Source organism: Phalacrocorax aristotelis, chromosome 19 (genome assembly GCF_949628215.1).
Source record: "Phalacrocorax aristotelis chromosome 19, bGulAri2.1, whole genome shotgun sequence".
In the NCBI taxonomy this organism is placed as follows: domain Eukaryota; kingdom Metazoa; phylum Chordata; class Aves; order Suliformes; family Phalacrocoracidae; genus Phalacrocorax; species Phalacrocorax aristotelis.
In genome coordinates, this window is record NC_134294.1 from 6,539,694 (window position 1) to 6,558,216 (window position 18,523).

Here is an 18,523-nt window from a genome sequence, read left to right on the forward strand (position 1 = left end):
ACTGGAGAAACACTGTAATTCCTTTATTAAAACAAAACCAGAGAAAACCATTAACAATGTAAACAAAATAAAATCTAAATCGCTGAAACCCCGCTGTGCCTGCGGCTCTTTGCTCACGGTGTGCTCTGTGGCAGTCCTTTCTTCAGAAGGGATGTGAGATAGCTGCCCAGCTCTTCATCCTAGAGAGATTAGAGAGAAACAGGATCAAAGCAATCTTCTACTTGACTTTCCCATTTGGGGCAATGTATTTGACTCTGGTACCTAGAAACAGACATAGAAATAATTCTTGGACCCATCAAAATCTCCTGACAGCAGTGCTCAAAAATGGGAACCAATGCAGTTTAGCCCAAATGCATTTCTGGGCGTTCTTTGACACTGATGGTTTGAAACTCCCACTTGGCAAAGCAGGTGCCTGGCCCTGAGATGTCCCTTCTGAGGAAAAAGACCATTTTTCTTGAAAGCAAAGAATAAGGAGCCACTGGTTTTATTTTTTTGCTTTGCCCTCAAGAGGCATTTCCTTGCTATGAAGAAAGCATTTAAAAATACAGCCAGAGAAAATATGCTTTTGAAAAAACCCAGATGACTACGTCTAATCTTACCACAAGTTAGTGTTAGCTAGCTTTCTGCTTGTTGTTTCAAGTTTTACACCTAGAGAAATGCAACATGAAATACCTCCACATGCTGTACGGCAGTAGCGATACAGCAGAGAGCTTAGAAGCTAGGTACTGTATGTCCTCAAAGCAAAGCCTGAACTAATTAACTGTAATTGTATTAAGTGTAATCACTCCAGATCAGTTGCCTTGAGTTCAGTGGTCCCAGAGAGAACTGACGCAGTAGAGCTGTAAAATGATTTGTACAAAACCTAAAATGGGAAAGAAAACGGCAGCGACTCGCCTCATCTTCCCCCAGTCAAACTGCTTCAAACCCAGAGGGATGACGGCTCACCCTCACAATAGCAACCCCACTCTAGGACAGTTTTGGACTGGAAGGCGTTAAGATCAGACATGCTTGAAAAGTGTGTCTTCAAGTATCCCTACCTGATAGGTCCAGGATACGAGCAGAACTTTGGTTCCCTGATCCTCCGAGTGTGCTGTGGCTTGGATAAGAATGGACTCCACTGTTATAGACCCATCAGGGAGATGCTGCACTGAATAATCTTTCAGGACCCTGGTAAGAGAGAAGACGTGTGATTTGTTTTGGATGGGACGCGCGTACAGGCTGAAGGGTGGGTCACCCCGTCTCTCTGAATTCCCAGTGCCAGCATGTTATTGTGTCCCACTGTGTCCCTGAGCCAGCACCCACTGCCCAAGCAAGGGAGGATGAGGCTGATTCATCGCTTGCTTATTTTGGTGCTTAGATTAACATCAGATTTCCTACAGAATTGTTTTCCAGCGTTCATGCTAGCTCTAGCTCCCTATTCCTCTGGAAGGAAGAAAGCAGTGTTTAAGGTTCATCGGCTGCTAGCTTTTGAACGGCTTTAAGAGGTGTCTTGACCCTATGCTTGATGGTCTCACTCCAACCACCTGTACTAACTTCAGCCAGAAGCAGTAGTGACAGCAGGAACCACCAGGAACAAAGGTTTCGGGTGCACTGCTCTAGCTTGGCAAAGACCAGGAGCTTGTAGGCTGATCGCCAGCCTCTGCTATTGCAGAGTAACTGCTGCTCTGGTGACTTTAGCCATCTAGGCTAAAATCGGGCAGGGGTGTGTCTTCTGAGCTGCAGAGAATTCTCTCTTAATAACTGCAGGGCTGGCCTGGCAGGCCAGAAAGGAGGGGGCAGTTGTACTACCTCTCTTTAAGAATGACAAGCACATGTCCATCCCTAGGGGGATTTAAAAAACAAAAACAACAAAAAAACCCCACCAAACCTCAAACTCAGCTAAGAAAGGCCTTACCCCTTGAGATGGTTATATACACGAAGCACTGTCTCGTGTTCTTTCCGCGGATCCTGAATGTGAACGCGGCAGGTGAAACGCAGCTGATGCTCCGTAAGGCCCAGCTCCTTCAACGCCTGCTCGGGAGAAACCAGACGGAAACTCTGCAGAGAAAAAGCACAAATCCATTAGAACCTCACTCCTTGCGTTTTCTGATGTGCTGTTCCTCCTCTGCGGCCAGCTGCACACAGGTGGGTGCTCATCACTGCAAAGCTCCAGCCGGTAAGATCGTTCCTTTTCAATCTCAAATGTCTCGGCACATTTCAGTTACTCCTGCAAGCAGTAACTGCTCGGCACGAGCGTATGGTGGACAGCAAAGGTCGAGGCGAAACGGTGGTAAAATGTCCACCTAAATAATCATACCAATTCTTTATTTCCCAAGATTAGAGTTGCTCTCTGAATGGAAGTTGGTTTAACCTCTTCTAACAGGGGAAATGATTTGTTAAATATAAACATGAGGTTAGCGAGTAAGGACTCCTCCCTTGGCACCCTTCCGTCCTTGGTCAGTGAGGTCTGGCAACGTGCTGCTGCTTGATTCTTTTGATTTTCACAAGCGCAGTGAATCAGAAACACCTTGGATTCACGGGCTGAAAAACCACAGCCTCCTCAGAATGTCTGTAGCTGCAGCTGTAGCTGCAGAGGGCCGGGGCAAAAACCAGACTTAGAAGAGAAGCAGCTCTTCACATTTATCCGTTTCCTGTGACGCCATCCATGAGCATTCCTGACGCCGACCAGTAGAAATTCTACCCCACAACACCCAGCTCATGACTAGCACAATACTAATTCGGAGGCCGTGGGACTAGTGAAGCCCACCAGTCAAGACAACCGACGAGCTAAAGCAGCTACCTTGCGGATTCCTCCTCCCAGGTTTGCTGTTACTGGGCTATTCCTGACAAACTAGGACTGCTTACTTTTACTTCAGGCCCTTGTTCGCCCAGCCCTCACTTAGGAAAGGTAACAACCCGCTCAGAGGACACAAGACAAACACAAGAACTTTTTTACTTACATTATCCTTCATAATTAATGTGCCATGCATTAGCTTTGGCTTCTTGGCATCCGGTAAGAGACCTAAACCAGAGCCAATGGAAGAGAAAGACGACATGGTTAACAATGATGCAGTTACTTTTCACACAAGATGACTGCTCTAGGACTTGATGGATTTCTGAGTCCCAGCTGAGGTTCAGAGACTAAGATTTTACATCCCTGTGCACCTGTCTGTTAAGGCACATGGTGCCTAAACCATTATCACTGCTCCAGACACAAAAGAAGCCACGCTTTGTCATACAGAGCGACTGCCTCTTCCCATATCGCTTCCTGATTTGAGAGATTTTAGCTTTTTCTTAAATGTGGTTTATAAAAGTAATGCCAGTTTTCACAGACCTAGCTACTAAAAGCCTACATGGCCTTTGCTTTCATAGCGACTGGGCAATGAGTAGCGAACAAGGGGGGGGGGCTGTGTCTGTGTCCGTGCGTGTGTGCAAAGACTGCAGGACAGTAGCCACTTCATCTCACAGGAAGCCCCCTCAACCATTAAACGCTCATAAAACATGTTCTTTTGCAGGAAGCACTGCTGTAAGGCACCATTGCTCCAACTGGCCCTGCGCCTCTGCTCCCACCTAATACAAGTACTACACAACACAGCGGCGGGGCCCAAAGGAGTAAATGCTTGGTTGAAAAATGTGTCACCTATTGCTGTTTCTCTCTTCAAGAGTCCCAGGGATATGTCCACCGGAATGCTGGGGTTGGTGAATATTGTCGTGGTCTCTCCATTTGCAGGCATGTAACAGCTGACATCTGCAACGTAAAGACCCGATGTCAGGAGGACGGCTGCAGCGGCGCTTGCAAGCCCACACAGTCATTTCACCCACAAGCAGCGGGCGAGTATCCCTACAGCAGGTGCTGCTGTGGTTTTGGCGGAAGCCTACTGCCGCTGTTCAGGACAGGAAGTCAGGTTTCATAGCCATCTGCTGAACTTTACTACCAGGGATTTGAAAGAGGCTGAAAAGTAGAACTGCTGCTCAGACCTAAGGCTAACAACCTTACCAGAGGCATCGAAACCCCAGCACGGCAACACCTACCAGCCCAGCTATCCCTAACTCCTTGTTGAGGGGTAAAAAGAAAGCAGGCTGCACCAAAACTGCCTGCGCTCTGGTGTCACTAACAAATTACTGCAAAGAAACCTGCAGACGGTAAGTAACAAGCCCACGTGAATGCTGTGCTTTCTCCACTCATCATTTAAGAGACAGCTTAGTTGTTTGGGTTTTTTTTTACCCAGAGCTCATTCCCTGTTAGCCACTCAAGTTGCTAACTTACAGCTCCAGACGTACCCTGCCTGCCTCAGCTTCCCTTAGCAATCTGAAGAAATATAAGTTCAGTAAGTGCTGGACTATAACAATACAAACATATCAAAATCACTTTTACTGCAAGTCGAAACGGGCATTAAAATTAAATGGGCTTAACGTGTTAACATGTTACGGATACTGTTTTCTTGGGGGTGACTGGTCCTGTAAACGACAGTATGCCGAACTCTGCGCTGAGCTCCACCGGATTAACTTTAACGCCTTTGTTCTACCGCCATTCCCTCTTCAGTACCAACACTACGTACGAAATTCCTGTTCTATTTTCTGCTTCAGAAACTCCATTTTCTTTGCTTCACCGTGGACCAGGAGAACGTTTCGTGGCTCAGCCTGGCGAATCAGCTGCATTATTCCCTTGGCATCCGCATGGGCGCTGAAGGACATGTACTCCACCTGCATCTTGACTTCCAGCTGTGGGAGAGCAGAAAGCACAGGCTGAGTGACCGAGGCACTGCTGTGGCTCACCCCAGCCTGTGTGCCACACACAAACAGACCCAGACTCCTCTGTGTTTAGTTTGACAAGGAAGCAGAACACCTGAACTGGAAAATGAGGTTGGAGAGAGCACTGATAATCAGCAGAGACTGAATATGATGCTGTACAGAAAAGCTTTCAATAACTTACAGGATCAAACTGCTCAATTTCAGAGCACACTACTTGTCACACATTTGCCAAAATAAATCAATACTTAAGGACAGATGGAGACATAAAAACCGATACCAACTATCTAGTCAGGTAAAAATTATACATTTTTAATGTGCCTCGTTATTAAACATTATGCCCCTGACAAAGTCTGAAGGCAAAAAAAGACACGCTGCTGCCACTATAAAGGGGAAAAAAACCCTATTCCAACCCCAAAGAAAATGTTACGTGGGTATTTTCAACGTTGCACGCGGTACATTCCCATTACAAGTACATAGTGTCTAACAAAGGTCTGACGAACTTCCCCCAGACGACCCTCCTCCTTGAAAATAAAACTTACTATTTGTCTTCCTTCCATCTCCAGCTTGCGCTGGCCACTCAGAATCTTATGGCCCACAGTTCCCTGCACACAGTAGCCTGGCATGATGACCTGAGAAGGAAAAAAAAATAATCTACAAACTCTGCACACAGACTGTGCGCAGCGTGGCTGCGGTTAATATAAAAAGAGCCACAAATGCATCACGCTGATCTAAGTTTGTGTTCTTCTCATCTTGCGTACTACCATCCTTCACTGGAAAGCTGCTTGCTGTGTTCTGCAGCTTGGGTGGTGAGCGCCCAACTCCAGAACACACACGCAAATGAAATTAGAAAGCAAACTGCTGAGCTCTGCACACCACTAAATAAGAATTAATGCTAGTTACAATGTCTTTGAAGCAGCTGCAAATTAGTGAAAGCACTTTTGAAAATAAAATCTCCCACGACCTCCTGTCTGAGACATGTGCCACCTCTGCTTGCCCTGTCACACAAAGCAAAATTTAGAGCTTGAAAGAGCTCTGCCCTGGGTTGGTTCACTAGAGGACTTGAGCCTTTTAACCCAGGGCGCTCAGGAAAAGCTTTCCTGCAAACTTTGTCCTTATGACTGTCTCGGTATCACTATCATGTTAACACAAAACATCACTCGAGGAAAGAGAAGTTCTTACCATATTCTTTTCATTCCCTGCCCATTTCCTGAAGATCTGAAGGGACTGTCCTGCATGAAGCATACCAGGGGTTGCAAACACAACCTGGAAGTCAAAAATGGGCCAAGAATCACCAAGGAAAACATGTTTCTTTCCGTTACTTGTAAGATATAAATATCCTGAAACTGTGGAGAGCATCCACTAATACACACTACAGCACATCAAAGGTCTAATGGGGATTTTCCTATGTTGTTTTTCCCACTATGTCCAATTTTCACGTAAGTTGAACTGCTGTTTTAGGCAATTTTTGTGAGCATCCATAGCATCAGGTAAAAACTTCGAACAGTTCTATAACGGTACTATTGTGCTCGACAGATTCCTCTTTCAGCTACCGCCTAATAAGCCAGTCAGAAATAAAACCAGGAATAAGATTGTGTTGTAAAGGATCTGTCTCCTGACTTAAGGCAAAAGAATATACTGTAAAAGTTGTGCTTTGAATCAGGCCCAGAGGTGTAGATTATACGAACACACAATCAACTTTTTAAATTTTTTCTGGCCATAAAGATCTTTAGCAGTTAAACAGATGAAAAACATTCAGATGGCCTGGCCACAAAGGGCTTAGATGGGATGCTGATACTGACGGGGTAGAGGACGCTTAGCTTTTGCGGGCTGCCTGCTTGCCTCAGCCAGGAAGAGGGTGGCATAAACCAGCCCCAACACTACACGCCTGCTCTCTTACCTTGTTAATGCCCACTTACCATAGGCCCCGGATTGTCTGCAAAGGCCCGATCAAATGCTTTGATGTGTTTGAATTCAAACATGTTCCTCTGCACAAATGTTTTCCGAATTTTCTGATTAGTCCAGGTGATGAAGAGCTTGTAATAATGATTGGCTTTCTCCGTCAGTCCCGTGGAGAAGTATATTGGAGCCTTCAAGTTCATTCTCTCCCTGTAGAAAGAAGCGTTCCAGATACCTGTGAGGGCCAAATTAGGATCCTGGCTCTCCATGCTGAAAGTCCATAAACCTGCGCAGTCTCCGAAGACTTTTTGTGCATACCCAACCCTCAACGGGCTATAAATCAGTATTATGGCAATGCTACATCACTGTGCCTTAACTTACTACAAAGCAGGCTTTAGTCCAGTCCTCCTCCCCCACTACAATTTCCTTCCATTACAAATATTAATCATTCTGCTATGGCAAATAATTAAAAGCAGTAGCATTTGGTATTATCAGAAACATTTCCACACAACGCTTATATGTATGTTTAATACTTGTCCATCCCTCCTCCCCCCTCCCATGGAAACAATTTTACAATGTGGCAAAAACATAATCAAATTTTTTAAAGGACAGTTGATCCCAAGTGGAGAATGACTCTGGGTAAGAAAATGGTTCGTTCACTGCTTAGAGTCAGGAACGCTGGGAAATACACGGAAAGAAGGAATTCCGCAACCGCTAGCGTGGGCTGACATGCTGAGGAATGCTAACGAGAATAGTTGTACTAAACAGACATGAAAGAGTCACAGAAACCTGCCGGGACAACACAAGGAGGCCAAAAAGGCGGGGGTAGCTGCACAGAAGAGACGGCACTCACCAGAAAGTTTCCAATAAAATGCAAAGTTCCTGGGCACGTCCAAGGGCAAACACCGGGATAAGAACCTGCAATTGAGGTAGGATCCACAGCTGGTGAAACCCACACTGCACGTAAATGGCCCTGCAGCATTATCGTTTCTGAACAAGCCCCTCGGTTCCCTCTTGCTTCCTGATACTCTTTTGCTGACCTTTTTCCCCAGGACTGTGTTCTGCAGTTCTGGAACGACAGGCACCGGCGCCTGACAAGCACCTATCCGCTCGGCTGAGCTCCACCTGCGTCCTGAGGAGAGCCTCCGGCAGGGCGCGCTGCTCGTGGATATACTGGTCTGTTCTCCCCCAGGTAATATGAAAACCAGTTGCTGAGAGCAACAATTCTGGTACTATTTATGGAAATGGACACTACGATGAGTGCTTCTGTCCTTGATCACCTTGTCTGTGCTGGGGCAATTATGACCTTCCTCCTGTCCCAAATTAAGGCAACACTGGAGGAAAGAACATACAGCTGTTTGGATTTCCAGTGTTTTCTTCAGTTAGGTGCTCTCACTTGGCAGCAAAGAGTTTACCACTACTCATTCGTTTTCCAGATTCAACAGGAAAGCCACAGTCTGCTTCTTAATGGAACTGTTTAGCAAACCACATCCATTACCAAGAGACTCGCCCTCTTTTCCGCAAGCAAGCCTACCTTGTGCCTCTACTAAGACAAGAACAGTAAATCAAATACAGGGCTTGAGGTCACAAGTGACAAACCACTGTAACTTTTAACCAAAATGCAATTCAAGTTCTACGTGTACAATCAGCAGCCAGACTAACTTTCCAGTTAAATGAACTAAGTCCTGGGAACCTAGAACCAGATCCTGAGCTACAGTGAAATCAGTAACACTTTCCTGTGATCCAAATTTCCACTTCTAGTTCCATTTTCTGAGGGGTTAAAATGTCTCTTTTTGTAATGCGTTCTCCTAGGCGTGCTCTAAATGTGGCGTCAATGAAAAAGAGAATCTCAAAGAAAAAGTCCTACAGTAGCAAAGCTAGGGGCTAAGCTCTAAGAAACAGGAAACACTGACTGAAATTCTAGAACAATAATGGACGGATACAACTAATGGCCGCGTTACGTTGCTATCACCAGGTGTTCCACATGCTTTGTGGCTAGCTGAAGTTGTCCACGTCCAATCACACTGGGCTGGAACAGGTTTACCCAAGCAAAACAGCCACGCAAGTGAAAGCCACAAACAAGGTACTGGAGCATCGTTTCCTGTACGATAAGCACATGTTTTCTGCGCTCTTGGAGGGGTTTTACGGTAACAGCGCAGCGCTGAAGAGCACAAAGCAGGATGCTGAACAGACAGACCCGGCTATGCTGGAAATCGTTTAGTTTAGAAGCAGTAGTTGAAGAGTCAGTCTCAGTTTCTTAATTTACAGGACTAAGAGCATGCTTCAGTATACAAGATGCAAATCAAATTAATTTTGCCTTTATCCTCCATATTTGCAGACTGTAAGCATAGCATTTCCCTTACTGTCTCATTAACTCATAGTTTGGTTCTCTTCTTGGCATAATTTAGGTGTTTAATATTCTGTCTTTTAAAGTACAGATGGAAGAATATAAATATGGCTTCGGTTTCAGGTAGCGGTCGTACAGAGATGTCCACGTTACACAGCACTATGGAGCCAACAAGAGCTTTGCAGAGTAAAACCCGCATCACTCCGATTATCAAAACACCATACCTTCCCTCCTCTTTCTACAGTCTCATGAACTTTCTTCAAGAAGTCTCTTTCTCTGCAGCGTTTGGAATCTCTGATAGTTGTGGCATAGGTGGATTCACTTATTAATAAATCTGGGCGACACTTATCAATCCAGGCAGCACTAAAACAAAAGGAAATTTTAAAAACCCAATCAAAATAAGAGATGGTATCTGGCATTTCTGATCTGCAGGTCTCACAGATGGGTGGAGGATGTTTGCAGATAGGAAAACAGGCCCACAGATGTGCATCGGCTTGCCCAAAGTCACATAGGAGTTCTGCAGCAGCATCAGGACTCCTCTCTTTGCAGGCCATGCTTTCTTTAAATGAATCCAGCTCAGAACAGAGACTACAGATTTTGAGAAGCAGTTCTTCTCCAGTATATTACTTGGTTTAAATGCATGAAAATATTATTCTAAATAGCATGAATATTATAAATACCTTATACATGCCAGTAAAAATAAAATGAACATTAATGTTTGTGAGTGGCACACTCTTAGAAAGTAAATACATTTAGCAGATACCATGACAATAAAACATTTCAAACATCTAAGTCCAATTATTACATAGCCATAAAATAGATTAATGTGAGTATACAGAAGAAGATTGTATTAGGGTCTGTCTGGAAGAATCAATGTAAATCTGTACATTGTCATAATTCAAAATTGTATTTATCTTTCCAGCAAAGACATCGTTAAGTGTTACAGCCTCCTAACAAAGAATCAGGGCTGAGAAGTCCCCGGTATTAATAAAGGCTGTGCTCAAATCTTCCTGGCAGAAACATATACAGTTCATAGGAACTCAGACTTCTACTTACCCTAAATGTCTGTCTGGTGTCATGTTATAATCACCCTAATGGAAGAAAAGAAATCCATTCATATTCTCGGTGTGATGGGACAGGCCGTTACAAGGAGAGGTAGGTATCTATGAATACTGTCATACGTACTTACCGTGTACACAACTGACTCACATCCAGCCTTAATCTGGAACATGGCTGCTCCTAGCACATGGCCTGCATAGTACGCCTTGATCTCCAGCTCCTCATCCACCTGCTCGGACAGGCAAACACAGCACTAGTAGTTTCTTTTTAAAAAAGTAACATTGCTCTGCCTTCTGCAACAACCCGGCTGGTCTGACCCAAGGGGACGCAGAAATTATCACTCACCTGAACTGTCTGGTGCAGATGCACAGCAACCACTTTCTTCATACAGTCTTTAATCATTTGGGAAGTGAAGAAGTTAGTTTCTCCTTTCTTATCTACAGTTATTTTCCTGTAGTCTTCCAGGAGGATGGGACAGATGGCCTTGGTAGGATGCGTCATGTAAATGGGCCCATCGTAACCGACCATTTCACTGAAATACGGTAAAGCTCCACAATGGTCCAAGTGAAAGTGGCTGCAAAAAGACACAAAGGGTAAAGGAGACACTGCACAGGAATTCAGCTTGCCTGGTTCTCAGATCTTGTATCAGATTTTTAAAGCACTGTGTGACATAGAGGAACTAGCCAAAATATGACCGATGGACTTAGACCACGTTTGGGTCGCTAGGGACAGCGTACAAAGCTTTCCCGCTTCCCATCTGAGCTCTGAGGAGGAAGGAGGCTTCCTCACCTGATGATCACGCAGTCTAGGAAGTCAGTCAGCCTTCCATTCTGAGTGATATAAGAAAAGTCAGGAAAGCGTCTCTGTAAAACACAAAGAAACAGGCTACCCATTACAAAAGAAAAGCCAGTTAATACGACTTTACTAATCCAACAAAACAATGACGTGAATGACCAGAAACACTGGAACCCCCCTCAACCCCTCGAGGTGCTGTAACCCCCCCCAAGGCAAAACTGCAATAAGGCGGCAGGCCACGCTAGCGTCAGCAAGAGGGTAAGAGCTGCAGGCAACACCATCCGCATTTACGTGCGGAAAGAGCCAAAGACAGAAAGGACGGGAGGGCTGCCAGAGGACAAAAGGGAAACTGACGCTGCAAATAAATAAACTACTGCCAAGTTTATCTCAAAGTAAAACAGGTGACGGACGTGTTTTAGCTTACCCATGGGCATTAAGGCAGAAAGCCTCAAAATCTTTTCTGTAACGGCCCATTTGCTCTGTGTCACACTTGAACTCTTGCTATCTTACAGAATGTTTTTGCCATTATTCCTTTCCTACTAGTGATCAAACATCAGGACTGTTTCCTAGCTCTCTCTAAAGTATCAGAGATGCGTCACGTGGATCCCACAAGTACTTAACTGCCCAAAACCCAGCACCATGTCAAAGACTCTAGCTAATGATGGGATTAATGCCTTAAAGCATAGAAGGCACCTACCCTTGTGAAACAGAGAAAGACCAAAATCACCAGGAACGGAGCATTCACTGCCTGCTTAATGTTATTGTGGAGCCCAGAACCAAGGGAAAGGATGGCTGGATGGTGGCACTTCATACACCAGAATACCTGAGGGGGTGCACCTCTTGCACAGGAAGACTGGATTTGGAAGGGGCTATAGCAGTTCGTTCTCTGCCGTAATCCAGCTCCGGCAGCGACTGATCCGCGTGCCCAGTAACGCACACCCTAGCTAACAGCACCCACGTGTCAGACAACGTTCTGACGAGTCAGGCAACATTCAAATAAAAGGGAAATAAATTCAAATAAAAAGGGAACAGAGCAGAACAATGACCCAGGAGCACTGCTGGGAAACGCCAGGCAGATGCACCCTGAAAGCATCCCAATGCAACATCGAGGCTTCTGCACCATACTCACATCATCGTTGTAGCCCATGTGCATCCCACAGTCAAGCATTACATTTTTCCCAGCAATAGACACAAGGATACAGCTGCGCCCCACATCCTGGCCAGCTCCTGGAGGCAAGCAAAAGAAAGAGAAGTAAGACATCTCTGGGAATACTTACAATCACTTCAAAACAGAAATTTATAAATTTCATTTTATTAATTAATTTAAGAAATTAAAACATTTAAAAGTCGGTACAAACTTCCTAGCCCCTTTTCTGATGCAGGAAAAGGCCACATCCTTTCTTCCAAGCAAGCAGATCTGTTAGAGGGTAGGCAAACGTGAACTAACTCACCCCATTCCCTGAGCTTCTGAGAGTGACTTCCAGCTGCAGAACTGCAGTAAATACAGCACTGCGTCCAAACCCATCACAGAATCTCAGGTTGGAAGGGACCTCAGGGATCATCTAGCCCAACCTTTGCATAAGCAGTTCGGATGTGGGGCATGTTTGTTCTCTGCCCGCTGCTGTGCCATCGCAGCTTCATAAAGTGAGAGCAAAATAATCTCTCATCTGGAAAGGATTAGCATGGACTCAAAGCTCCCCGGGCTCTGCACCTCCCCAGGAACTCTGCCTCTCAGCAGAAGCATGGACCTTCGTTAAGGTCTACTTAAGTCCATTCCAAGCCAGAAAATTATCCATCAGGATGAAGCAGTTCTGCTCGGCACATCCTCTGCCTACTCAGTACAAAAATGCATCCCTGTGCAGCCATAGAAAACAAACAAAAAAAGCAACACAAAAAAACCAACAACCACCAAACATCCAAAAAAGAAAATAATAAACAGAAAAATTTGCTTCCTGTGGATTTTTAGCACTGTTAAGTGAACTAATACTCTACAAAATCTAATACTGTACGATACTACAATGCCTTTACCAGGATGTATTAAAGAATCCAGTAGTGAAAAGAGTTGTCAGAGTGTTCGAGTCTTACTTGCTTGAAAGACAAAAGGAGGACAGTAACATACTGACAAGAACCAAGCGAGGATGCCGCGCAGCTGTAACACGTACTGCAGTACACCACTACGAGCAGTTTTTGTGGCGTGCAAAGGCCTCCAGCACCTCTAACACATATTACTCTGAATTCTAAATTCCAAAGTTTTTCAGCGTTTCCATTTCAGGTTGGACTTACCCAAGGGAGTGACTTTTATTTCAGGCATTTTGACAAACTCTAAATCTCAGGCTACGTGGTAAATTATTTCAGAAACAGTCTGATGGCCACAAAAAGAGATTTAGCTGTTTTTACAGCCGCCATTTCAATTACGTTTCAGAAGCAGGTAGAATACTCAGAGGCACAGCTTCTTCCTAGAGGGAAGACGGTCAGAAAAACACAGATCAACAGGCGAGGGAGTAACAACTCCTGGAAACGCAGGCCCGCCTGGCGTCGATGACCACCGCCACCACAGCAGGGGGGGAGGCAGGGCGAGGAGAGGGCTCCCGCTCCCCCCGGCGGGGTTTGTTTATTTACTCCTGCCTCCCGCAAGCCCCACATATTTCCCATTTCCCCCAGCCCCGCTCCCCAGCGCTGGCCGGAGGTTCCCCTCACGGAAAACCTGCGTGAGGCGCTGACAGGGCCGGCCCAGCGGCGAGGCCCCGCAGCGGGGCACACGCACCCGGCACCCCCGCAGAGAGGGGACCCGGTACGGGAGATGACCAACCCGCGCCCCCCCGCCCCGAGCCGCCGGCCCTCACCGCCGCGCCGAGCCGCCTCCGCCATGTCGCCTCGCCCAACCCACCCTCCAAGACCCGCCCCGCTGATTGGCGGAAGCCGCGGGTGACGCCTGGCAGCGGCGCCGCGGCACAGCGCGGGGCGATGGCGGGCGCGCAGGGCGCCTTCAGCCTGCGGGAGGTTCTCGCCGCCTTCCAGACGTGCGTGACGGAGCGGCGGGAGGTGCTGCTCGGCCCCTACCTGCGCGGCTGGCGGGGGCTCATCCGGTGAGTCCCCTCGGCGGCCGCCCCGGGGCCCGGGCCCGGCCGCCAACCGCTAACGCGAGCGTCTCTTCCCCGGGCGCAGGTTTCTCCACAGCCTGGGTGCCATCTTCTCCTTCGTCTCCAAGGACGTGGTGGCCAAAGTACAGATCATGGAGAGCTACTGTCGCGGCGAGCAACGGGAGAAGTACGTGTCGCTGCAGTCCATGGTGGAGTACGAGCTGGCCAACGGGCTGGTGGACGGGCAGAAGCGGACGGGGCGCCCCGACTCCGGTTGCCGCACTGTCCTGCGCCTCCACAGGGCCCTGCGCTGGCTGCAGCTCTTCCTGGAGGGTCTGCGAACGGGCCGGGAGGATTCCCGGACATCTGTCATCTGCACGGACTCCTACAACGCTTCCTTGGCTGCCTACCACTCCTGGCTTGTTCGTAAGACTTGCACGGCGGCCTTCTGCGTGCTGCCGCCCCGAAACACCTTCCTTGAAATCATGAACGTGGGCACGCCCGAGGAAGCGGTCGCTATGCTGGGTGAGGCCTTACCCTATATCTGCGACGTCTATGGCATCACCCAGGAGCTCTTTGCCCAGCATGAGCTGCTCGACCTTCCTTGATGGGAGGGATGTTGAAGAGCCACGGCTCGTTCTGACAGAAGTCGGATGAACCAAGTGAAAACCACGTGTTTTCACAGACGCACTAGCATCTGGTTCTCTGTCCATTGTCATTCTCCCTCTCCTTTTCCAGTATGGAGCTAGTTGGCAAAGCTACTCAGGTGCCTCACTTTGTAAGAGAAAAAACTGCAGCAATTTTTTAATGTATATGTATATCTGTATGTGTGTCTGTAGAGCCTCGGCTTTACGGTAAGAAAAAAAATACTATCAGCATGCTTAACAGATTTCTTTTCTTCTCCTGGATTCAGCCTCAACCCTCCAGCTAGGCTGGGAGAGGGGTGGTTTGGTTTATTTTTTAAGCTAAACTCTGCAGCTTAAACAGCTGCTGTGTGTTTACACCAATAGTTAGGACCTCCTGCGACAGCACAACTTTCAGATGTGGTGTCTGAATGAATCTACATTACATGCGAGCACACTTTCACTTGTTTACAGGCTGTTCCCCTGAAGACATCTCTTATTCTTGAGCCTTGAAAATATAATCCTGAGTAACGTGTGTCTGAAAGGAAGCACTTTCCCTGTAGTCACAGACTCATTTGATTGCTGCTAATTCTGTGTCCCCTAGAACGAAAGAAGGGAACGGTGGTATATGCCATTACTGTAAGAGATTGATCTTCCTTTGTGCGTGGATCCATTATGCAGGATCTTTTTTCTGTGTAGCTTCCTGAGCTGCAGAACAAACCCTACAACTCAAAGAGTAATAAAGCAGGTATGTTTATTTCGGCACTGGGTGCGTGGGGGATCACTCCTCCAAACGCACATACGCCCCTTGTTTTCAATATTCATCCTCTTACACCGTTTCCGCTACTGATTACATCATTACGGTAATGGCTTCCCGGAATTAATTTACATTTTCCTCGCCCTTAATTCTTTGCCTGCGCAGAATCTTCGGGTGGTCTCTGGTGGTCGTGGTGATGAAGGCTCTGAGTCTTCCTCCCCTTGCCCTTTTCACCTTACGTAGACTTAACCTGTAAAGCCAGTTCTGCCTGGTTTTGCAGCTGGCCTCATAATATGTTTTTCCTTTTCACCTCTTATCTCTTGTGCACACCAGGGGATTCGTCCATCGTTCAGGGTTTCTGATTCCTATCTAACCGTAGCACATTTGTGGGTGTTGTATAAGTCACTTACCCTTGCTGGCATGTTTCTAAGTCATGCCAAATTACAATTAGAGGACTATGTTATCTTAAACTACAAAGCGAATTATACACCCATGTTCCTGAACACTCTCCTGCCCATTAATCTACACTTTATGCGTCTTGGGATGTGGAACAGTTTTTAGTATATACTGCACAATACCATATATCCAGATAAGGCCGCAGACAGTACCTTATCTGTTTTCCAGCCATGCTTCTCAATTGTGTTCTCATGATTATTTTTGTTAATGACTGTGTCAAATGCCTACAAAAATTACTTCTCTGACTGTCTGGGGAGAAATCCGAACTTGTACTGTACGTCACTACTTTGTGAGGCTTATGGCTTGTACTGCTAATCACTCTATGTAATACACATCGAAGTATGTAAAATTGAGTTTACTTAGCTTTTTGAAAGCTGAAGAAGCACTACTTGTGAGTTCCGGATGATGTGAATATTTGGAGGAGGAGGGAGATTCCCCCAGGCTGTAAGATGTTTTGATTGTATCTCAGATAAGAGGCATTTTGGCCTAATGTAACACTGCGTGATTCAGGAAATCACTATTACCTCACGGGCATTAGTCTAACGGGACAATAAATTATGTGAATAACATGCTTCTGAAGAGCATCCTTTACAGAAATGCTTTCCAGCTCTGTGGTGTTGGAAGGAATATGACTTCCCGTGTTCCCTATTCATAGCCTGTCCTTCACTAGCAGAATCTGTTTCACTTTCCTAGCGATCAGATGTGAAACCAGCTGTCAGGAGTAACCCCAATGAAGTTAGACGCTGTGTACTGAGCTCCTACTCTGATTACTCACATCTGTCAACAATATCTTTTGGCAGAAGACAGAAAATGGAATTTCCTTGAACATCCTAAATGGAGGTTTGGTTGCTGTGCTGTGAAAACACAAATATCATTCCCTTGCTGCTAAGACCACCTCAATATGACTACATAGTTCCCTAGAATAAATCCATCTATTAAAATGGAGCAGTTCCGCGTTAGAAACTACAGAATAGACCTGGCTGGACCTCCCTTGCTTTCCAGTACAGATGGAGCTGGTATTTCATCTGTGTAGCATATTAAATGCCTTAAACTATGTCAAGTGAAAACATGTTTTAGATCTCTTGAGAGTTTAATGCAGCAGTTTCCCACATGGGGAAATCACTTTTTCTCCCTTGTCACATTAATTCTCAACTATTCCTCTTACGAGATCAACATTAATGTTGAAAATGAGCTTGATTTTTGTCATTAAAGAATCAAACTTTCTCAGGGAAAAATCCTCTGTTGGAAGTTTATAACCAGTCATTTTGTGCAAAGCATGCTTCAAGTAAAATACAGCTTTCCATCAGTCTACATGCTCTCGTTTGGACAAGGTATAGCCTAACGGTAATTTTGTTTTCCTGGTGCCCTGCTCTGAATCCAAATGACGGGAACCTTTTTAACAGCCCAGTTAGTTACGACTGGGTAAAACCAAGGTTCTGTACTTGGCTTTGGGCAAGTTCAGTTCTGGCGGCTCACACTAATGGGGCCAAATTCAGAGGAGTAAAATCTTCGCCTACAGTGACTGTCGTACTTGAAAGCTGCAGCAACACAGAGATTCGCTAGAGGGAGTTTGAAGATTTCCCACAAAAGTCCACCACATGAACTTATCTCCCGGCCACAGTAAGCACACCTGATTTCACATGAAAGCAGGGATGGGAGTAAATAATTGCCTATGTGTAACTTCTACACTGTTCAAATAGCTTTTTTGTTCCCCTCTGTGCAGCTGAACTTCTATTTCAAACTCTTTAAAAGAAGTTTTATAGTTAAAGCTAAGACTGAAATATTCCATTAAGGGGAAGGTATCCTTAAAAGGATGCCAGTATAAACATATCTCTATAACTTAGTTGTAGATTTCTATAACTGTTGCTTGCCTGAAGCACCCCTACACTTGGCTTTCTGCAGCGTATCTGCTTCTCTTCATACATGGAGAATGTTCTAGCCTGGTGGCAAAAGTCGTATATCACTCTGGCAGTATAAGCAGTTTTTATGATACAGTGTAAATATATAATAAGCCAATAAAATGCAGTAAATTGAACTTCCCAATTCAGAGCTACCTTCTAAAATTCAAACCTGACAGAAAAAATACAAACCATGACGCAACCTAAATTACTCGGCTCTGGGACCTGTACCTAAACCTAAGTTTTTAAACTGAAGGTAACATCGTAGCTCAGCACGAGAAAAATCTAGATTAGGCAGTAACAGCTTCCTAAAATTAGCATATAACTGAGTAACAGCTCACCAACCTTGTCACCTGGCAATGGCCTCCTCCAGACAAGTCCTTGCAATGCACTGAGGAAGATGCGGTTATCTCCAGGATGAGGTGACCTTGAATTTAAAAGAAAAAAAGAATGACAGCTGCGTACCTCCCTTACTGCTACCCTTTAGTTCGGGCATCTTGGCATTTTATTCTGAAGTTCATTTAAAAATGAATTATGTGCCATTCCTTCAGCGCAGGCCGCTTCTATGTAGGGAACATGCAGTGAATGCTTGGATCAGAGACAGCCAGGGAGAACCTCAGGTGACAGCATGAAGCAGCGCTGGCGAGCAAGTGAATTTTTCCCTCCTCGGCCTCCACACAGGCAATGGTCACACTATAGTAACTGGCCCCGCTCTCCATGCGGCGCGCTTCAGCTTGATGGATTCCGCTCCTAACAGCATGTTCTCTTCGGCGATGCTTCTAGATGAGCAACCTGCGCTGATTAAGGTCTGCTCCCAGCGTCAGACAAGTCGCAAATCCAGTTGTTGGTGAAAACTGTAAACAGGGACAGTTTCTACAAAC

General features: G+C 45.9%; 2 protein-coding genes across 4 annotated transcripts; one reads left to right on the top strand and one right to left on the bottom strand.

The window, feature by feature from the left end:
- Positions 1–2: 2 nt before the first annotated feature.
- On the bottom strand, positions 3–14,028 carry INTS11 (integrator complex subunit 11). Of its 2 annotated transcripts, none has more exons than XM_075113841.1 (18): positions 13,889–14,028; positions 13,112–13,284; positions 11,958–12,055; positions 10,823–10,896; positions 10,379–10,607; positions 10,164–10,262; positions 10,031–10,065; positions 9,199–9,337; positions 7,481–7,545; positions 6,648–6,837; positions 5,911–5,994; positions 5,271–5,360; positions 4,539–4,701; positions 3,620–3,727; positions 2,940–3,001; positions 1,895–2,037; positions 1,038–1,167; positions 3–179 (listed from the first exon to the last, which is right to left on the bottom strand). In XM_075113841.1, the coding sequence occupies exons 2-18, from the start codon at positions 13,137–13,139 to the stop codon at positions 114–116; spliced, it is 1,803 nt and encodes a 600-aa protein (XP_074969942.1). In that variant the 5' UTR covers positions 13,140–13,284; positions 13,889–14,028; the 3' UTR covers positions 3–113. The 2 variants fall into 2 exon arrangements, with proteins under 2 accessions (XP_074969942.1, XP_074969941.1); XM_075113840.1 differs by lacking the exon at positions 13,889–14,028 and adding an exon at positions 13,672–13,731.
- CPTP (ceramide-1-phosphate transfer protein) lies at positions 13,741–16,313 on the top strand. 2 transcript variants are annotated; one of them, XM_075113845.1, is made up of 2 exons: positions 13,741–13,848; positions 13,994–16,313. In XM_075113845.1, exons 1-2 carry the CDS (start codon positions 13,793–13,795, stop codon positions 14,514–14,516), a joined length of 579 nt encoding a protein of 192 aa, XP_074969946.1. In that variant the 5' UTR covers positions 13,741–13,792; the 3' UTR covers positions 14,517–16,313. The 2 variants fall into 2 exon arrangements, with proteins under 2 accessions (XP_074969946.1, XP_074969947.1); XM_075113846.1 differs by having other exon boundaries at positions 13,745–13,914.
- Positions 16,314–18,523: the final 2,210 nt, after the last annotated feature.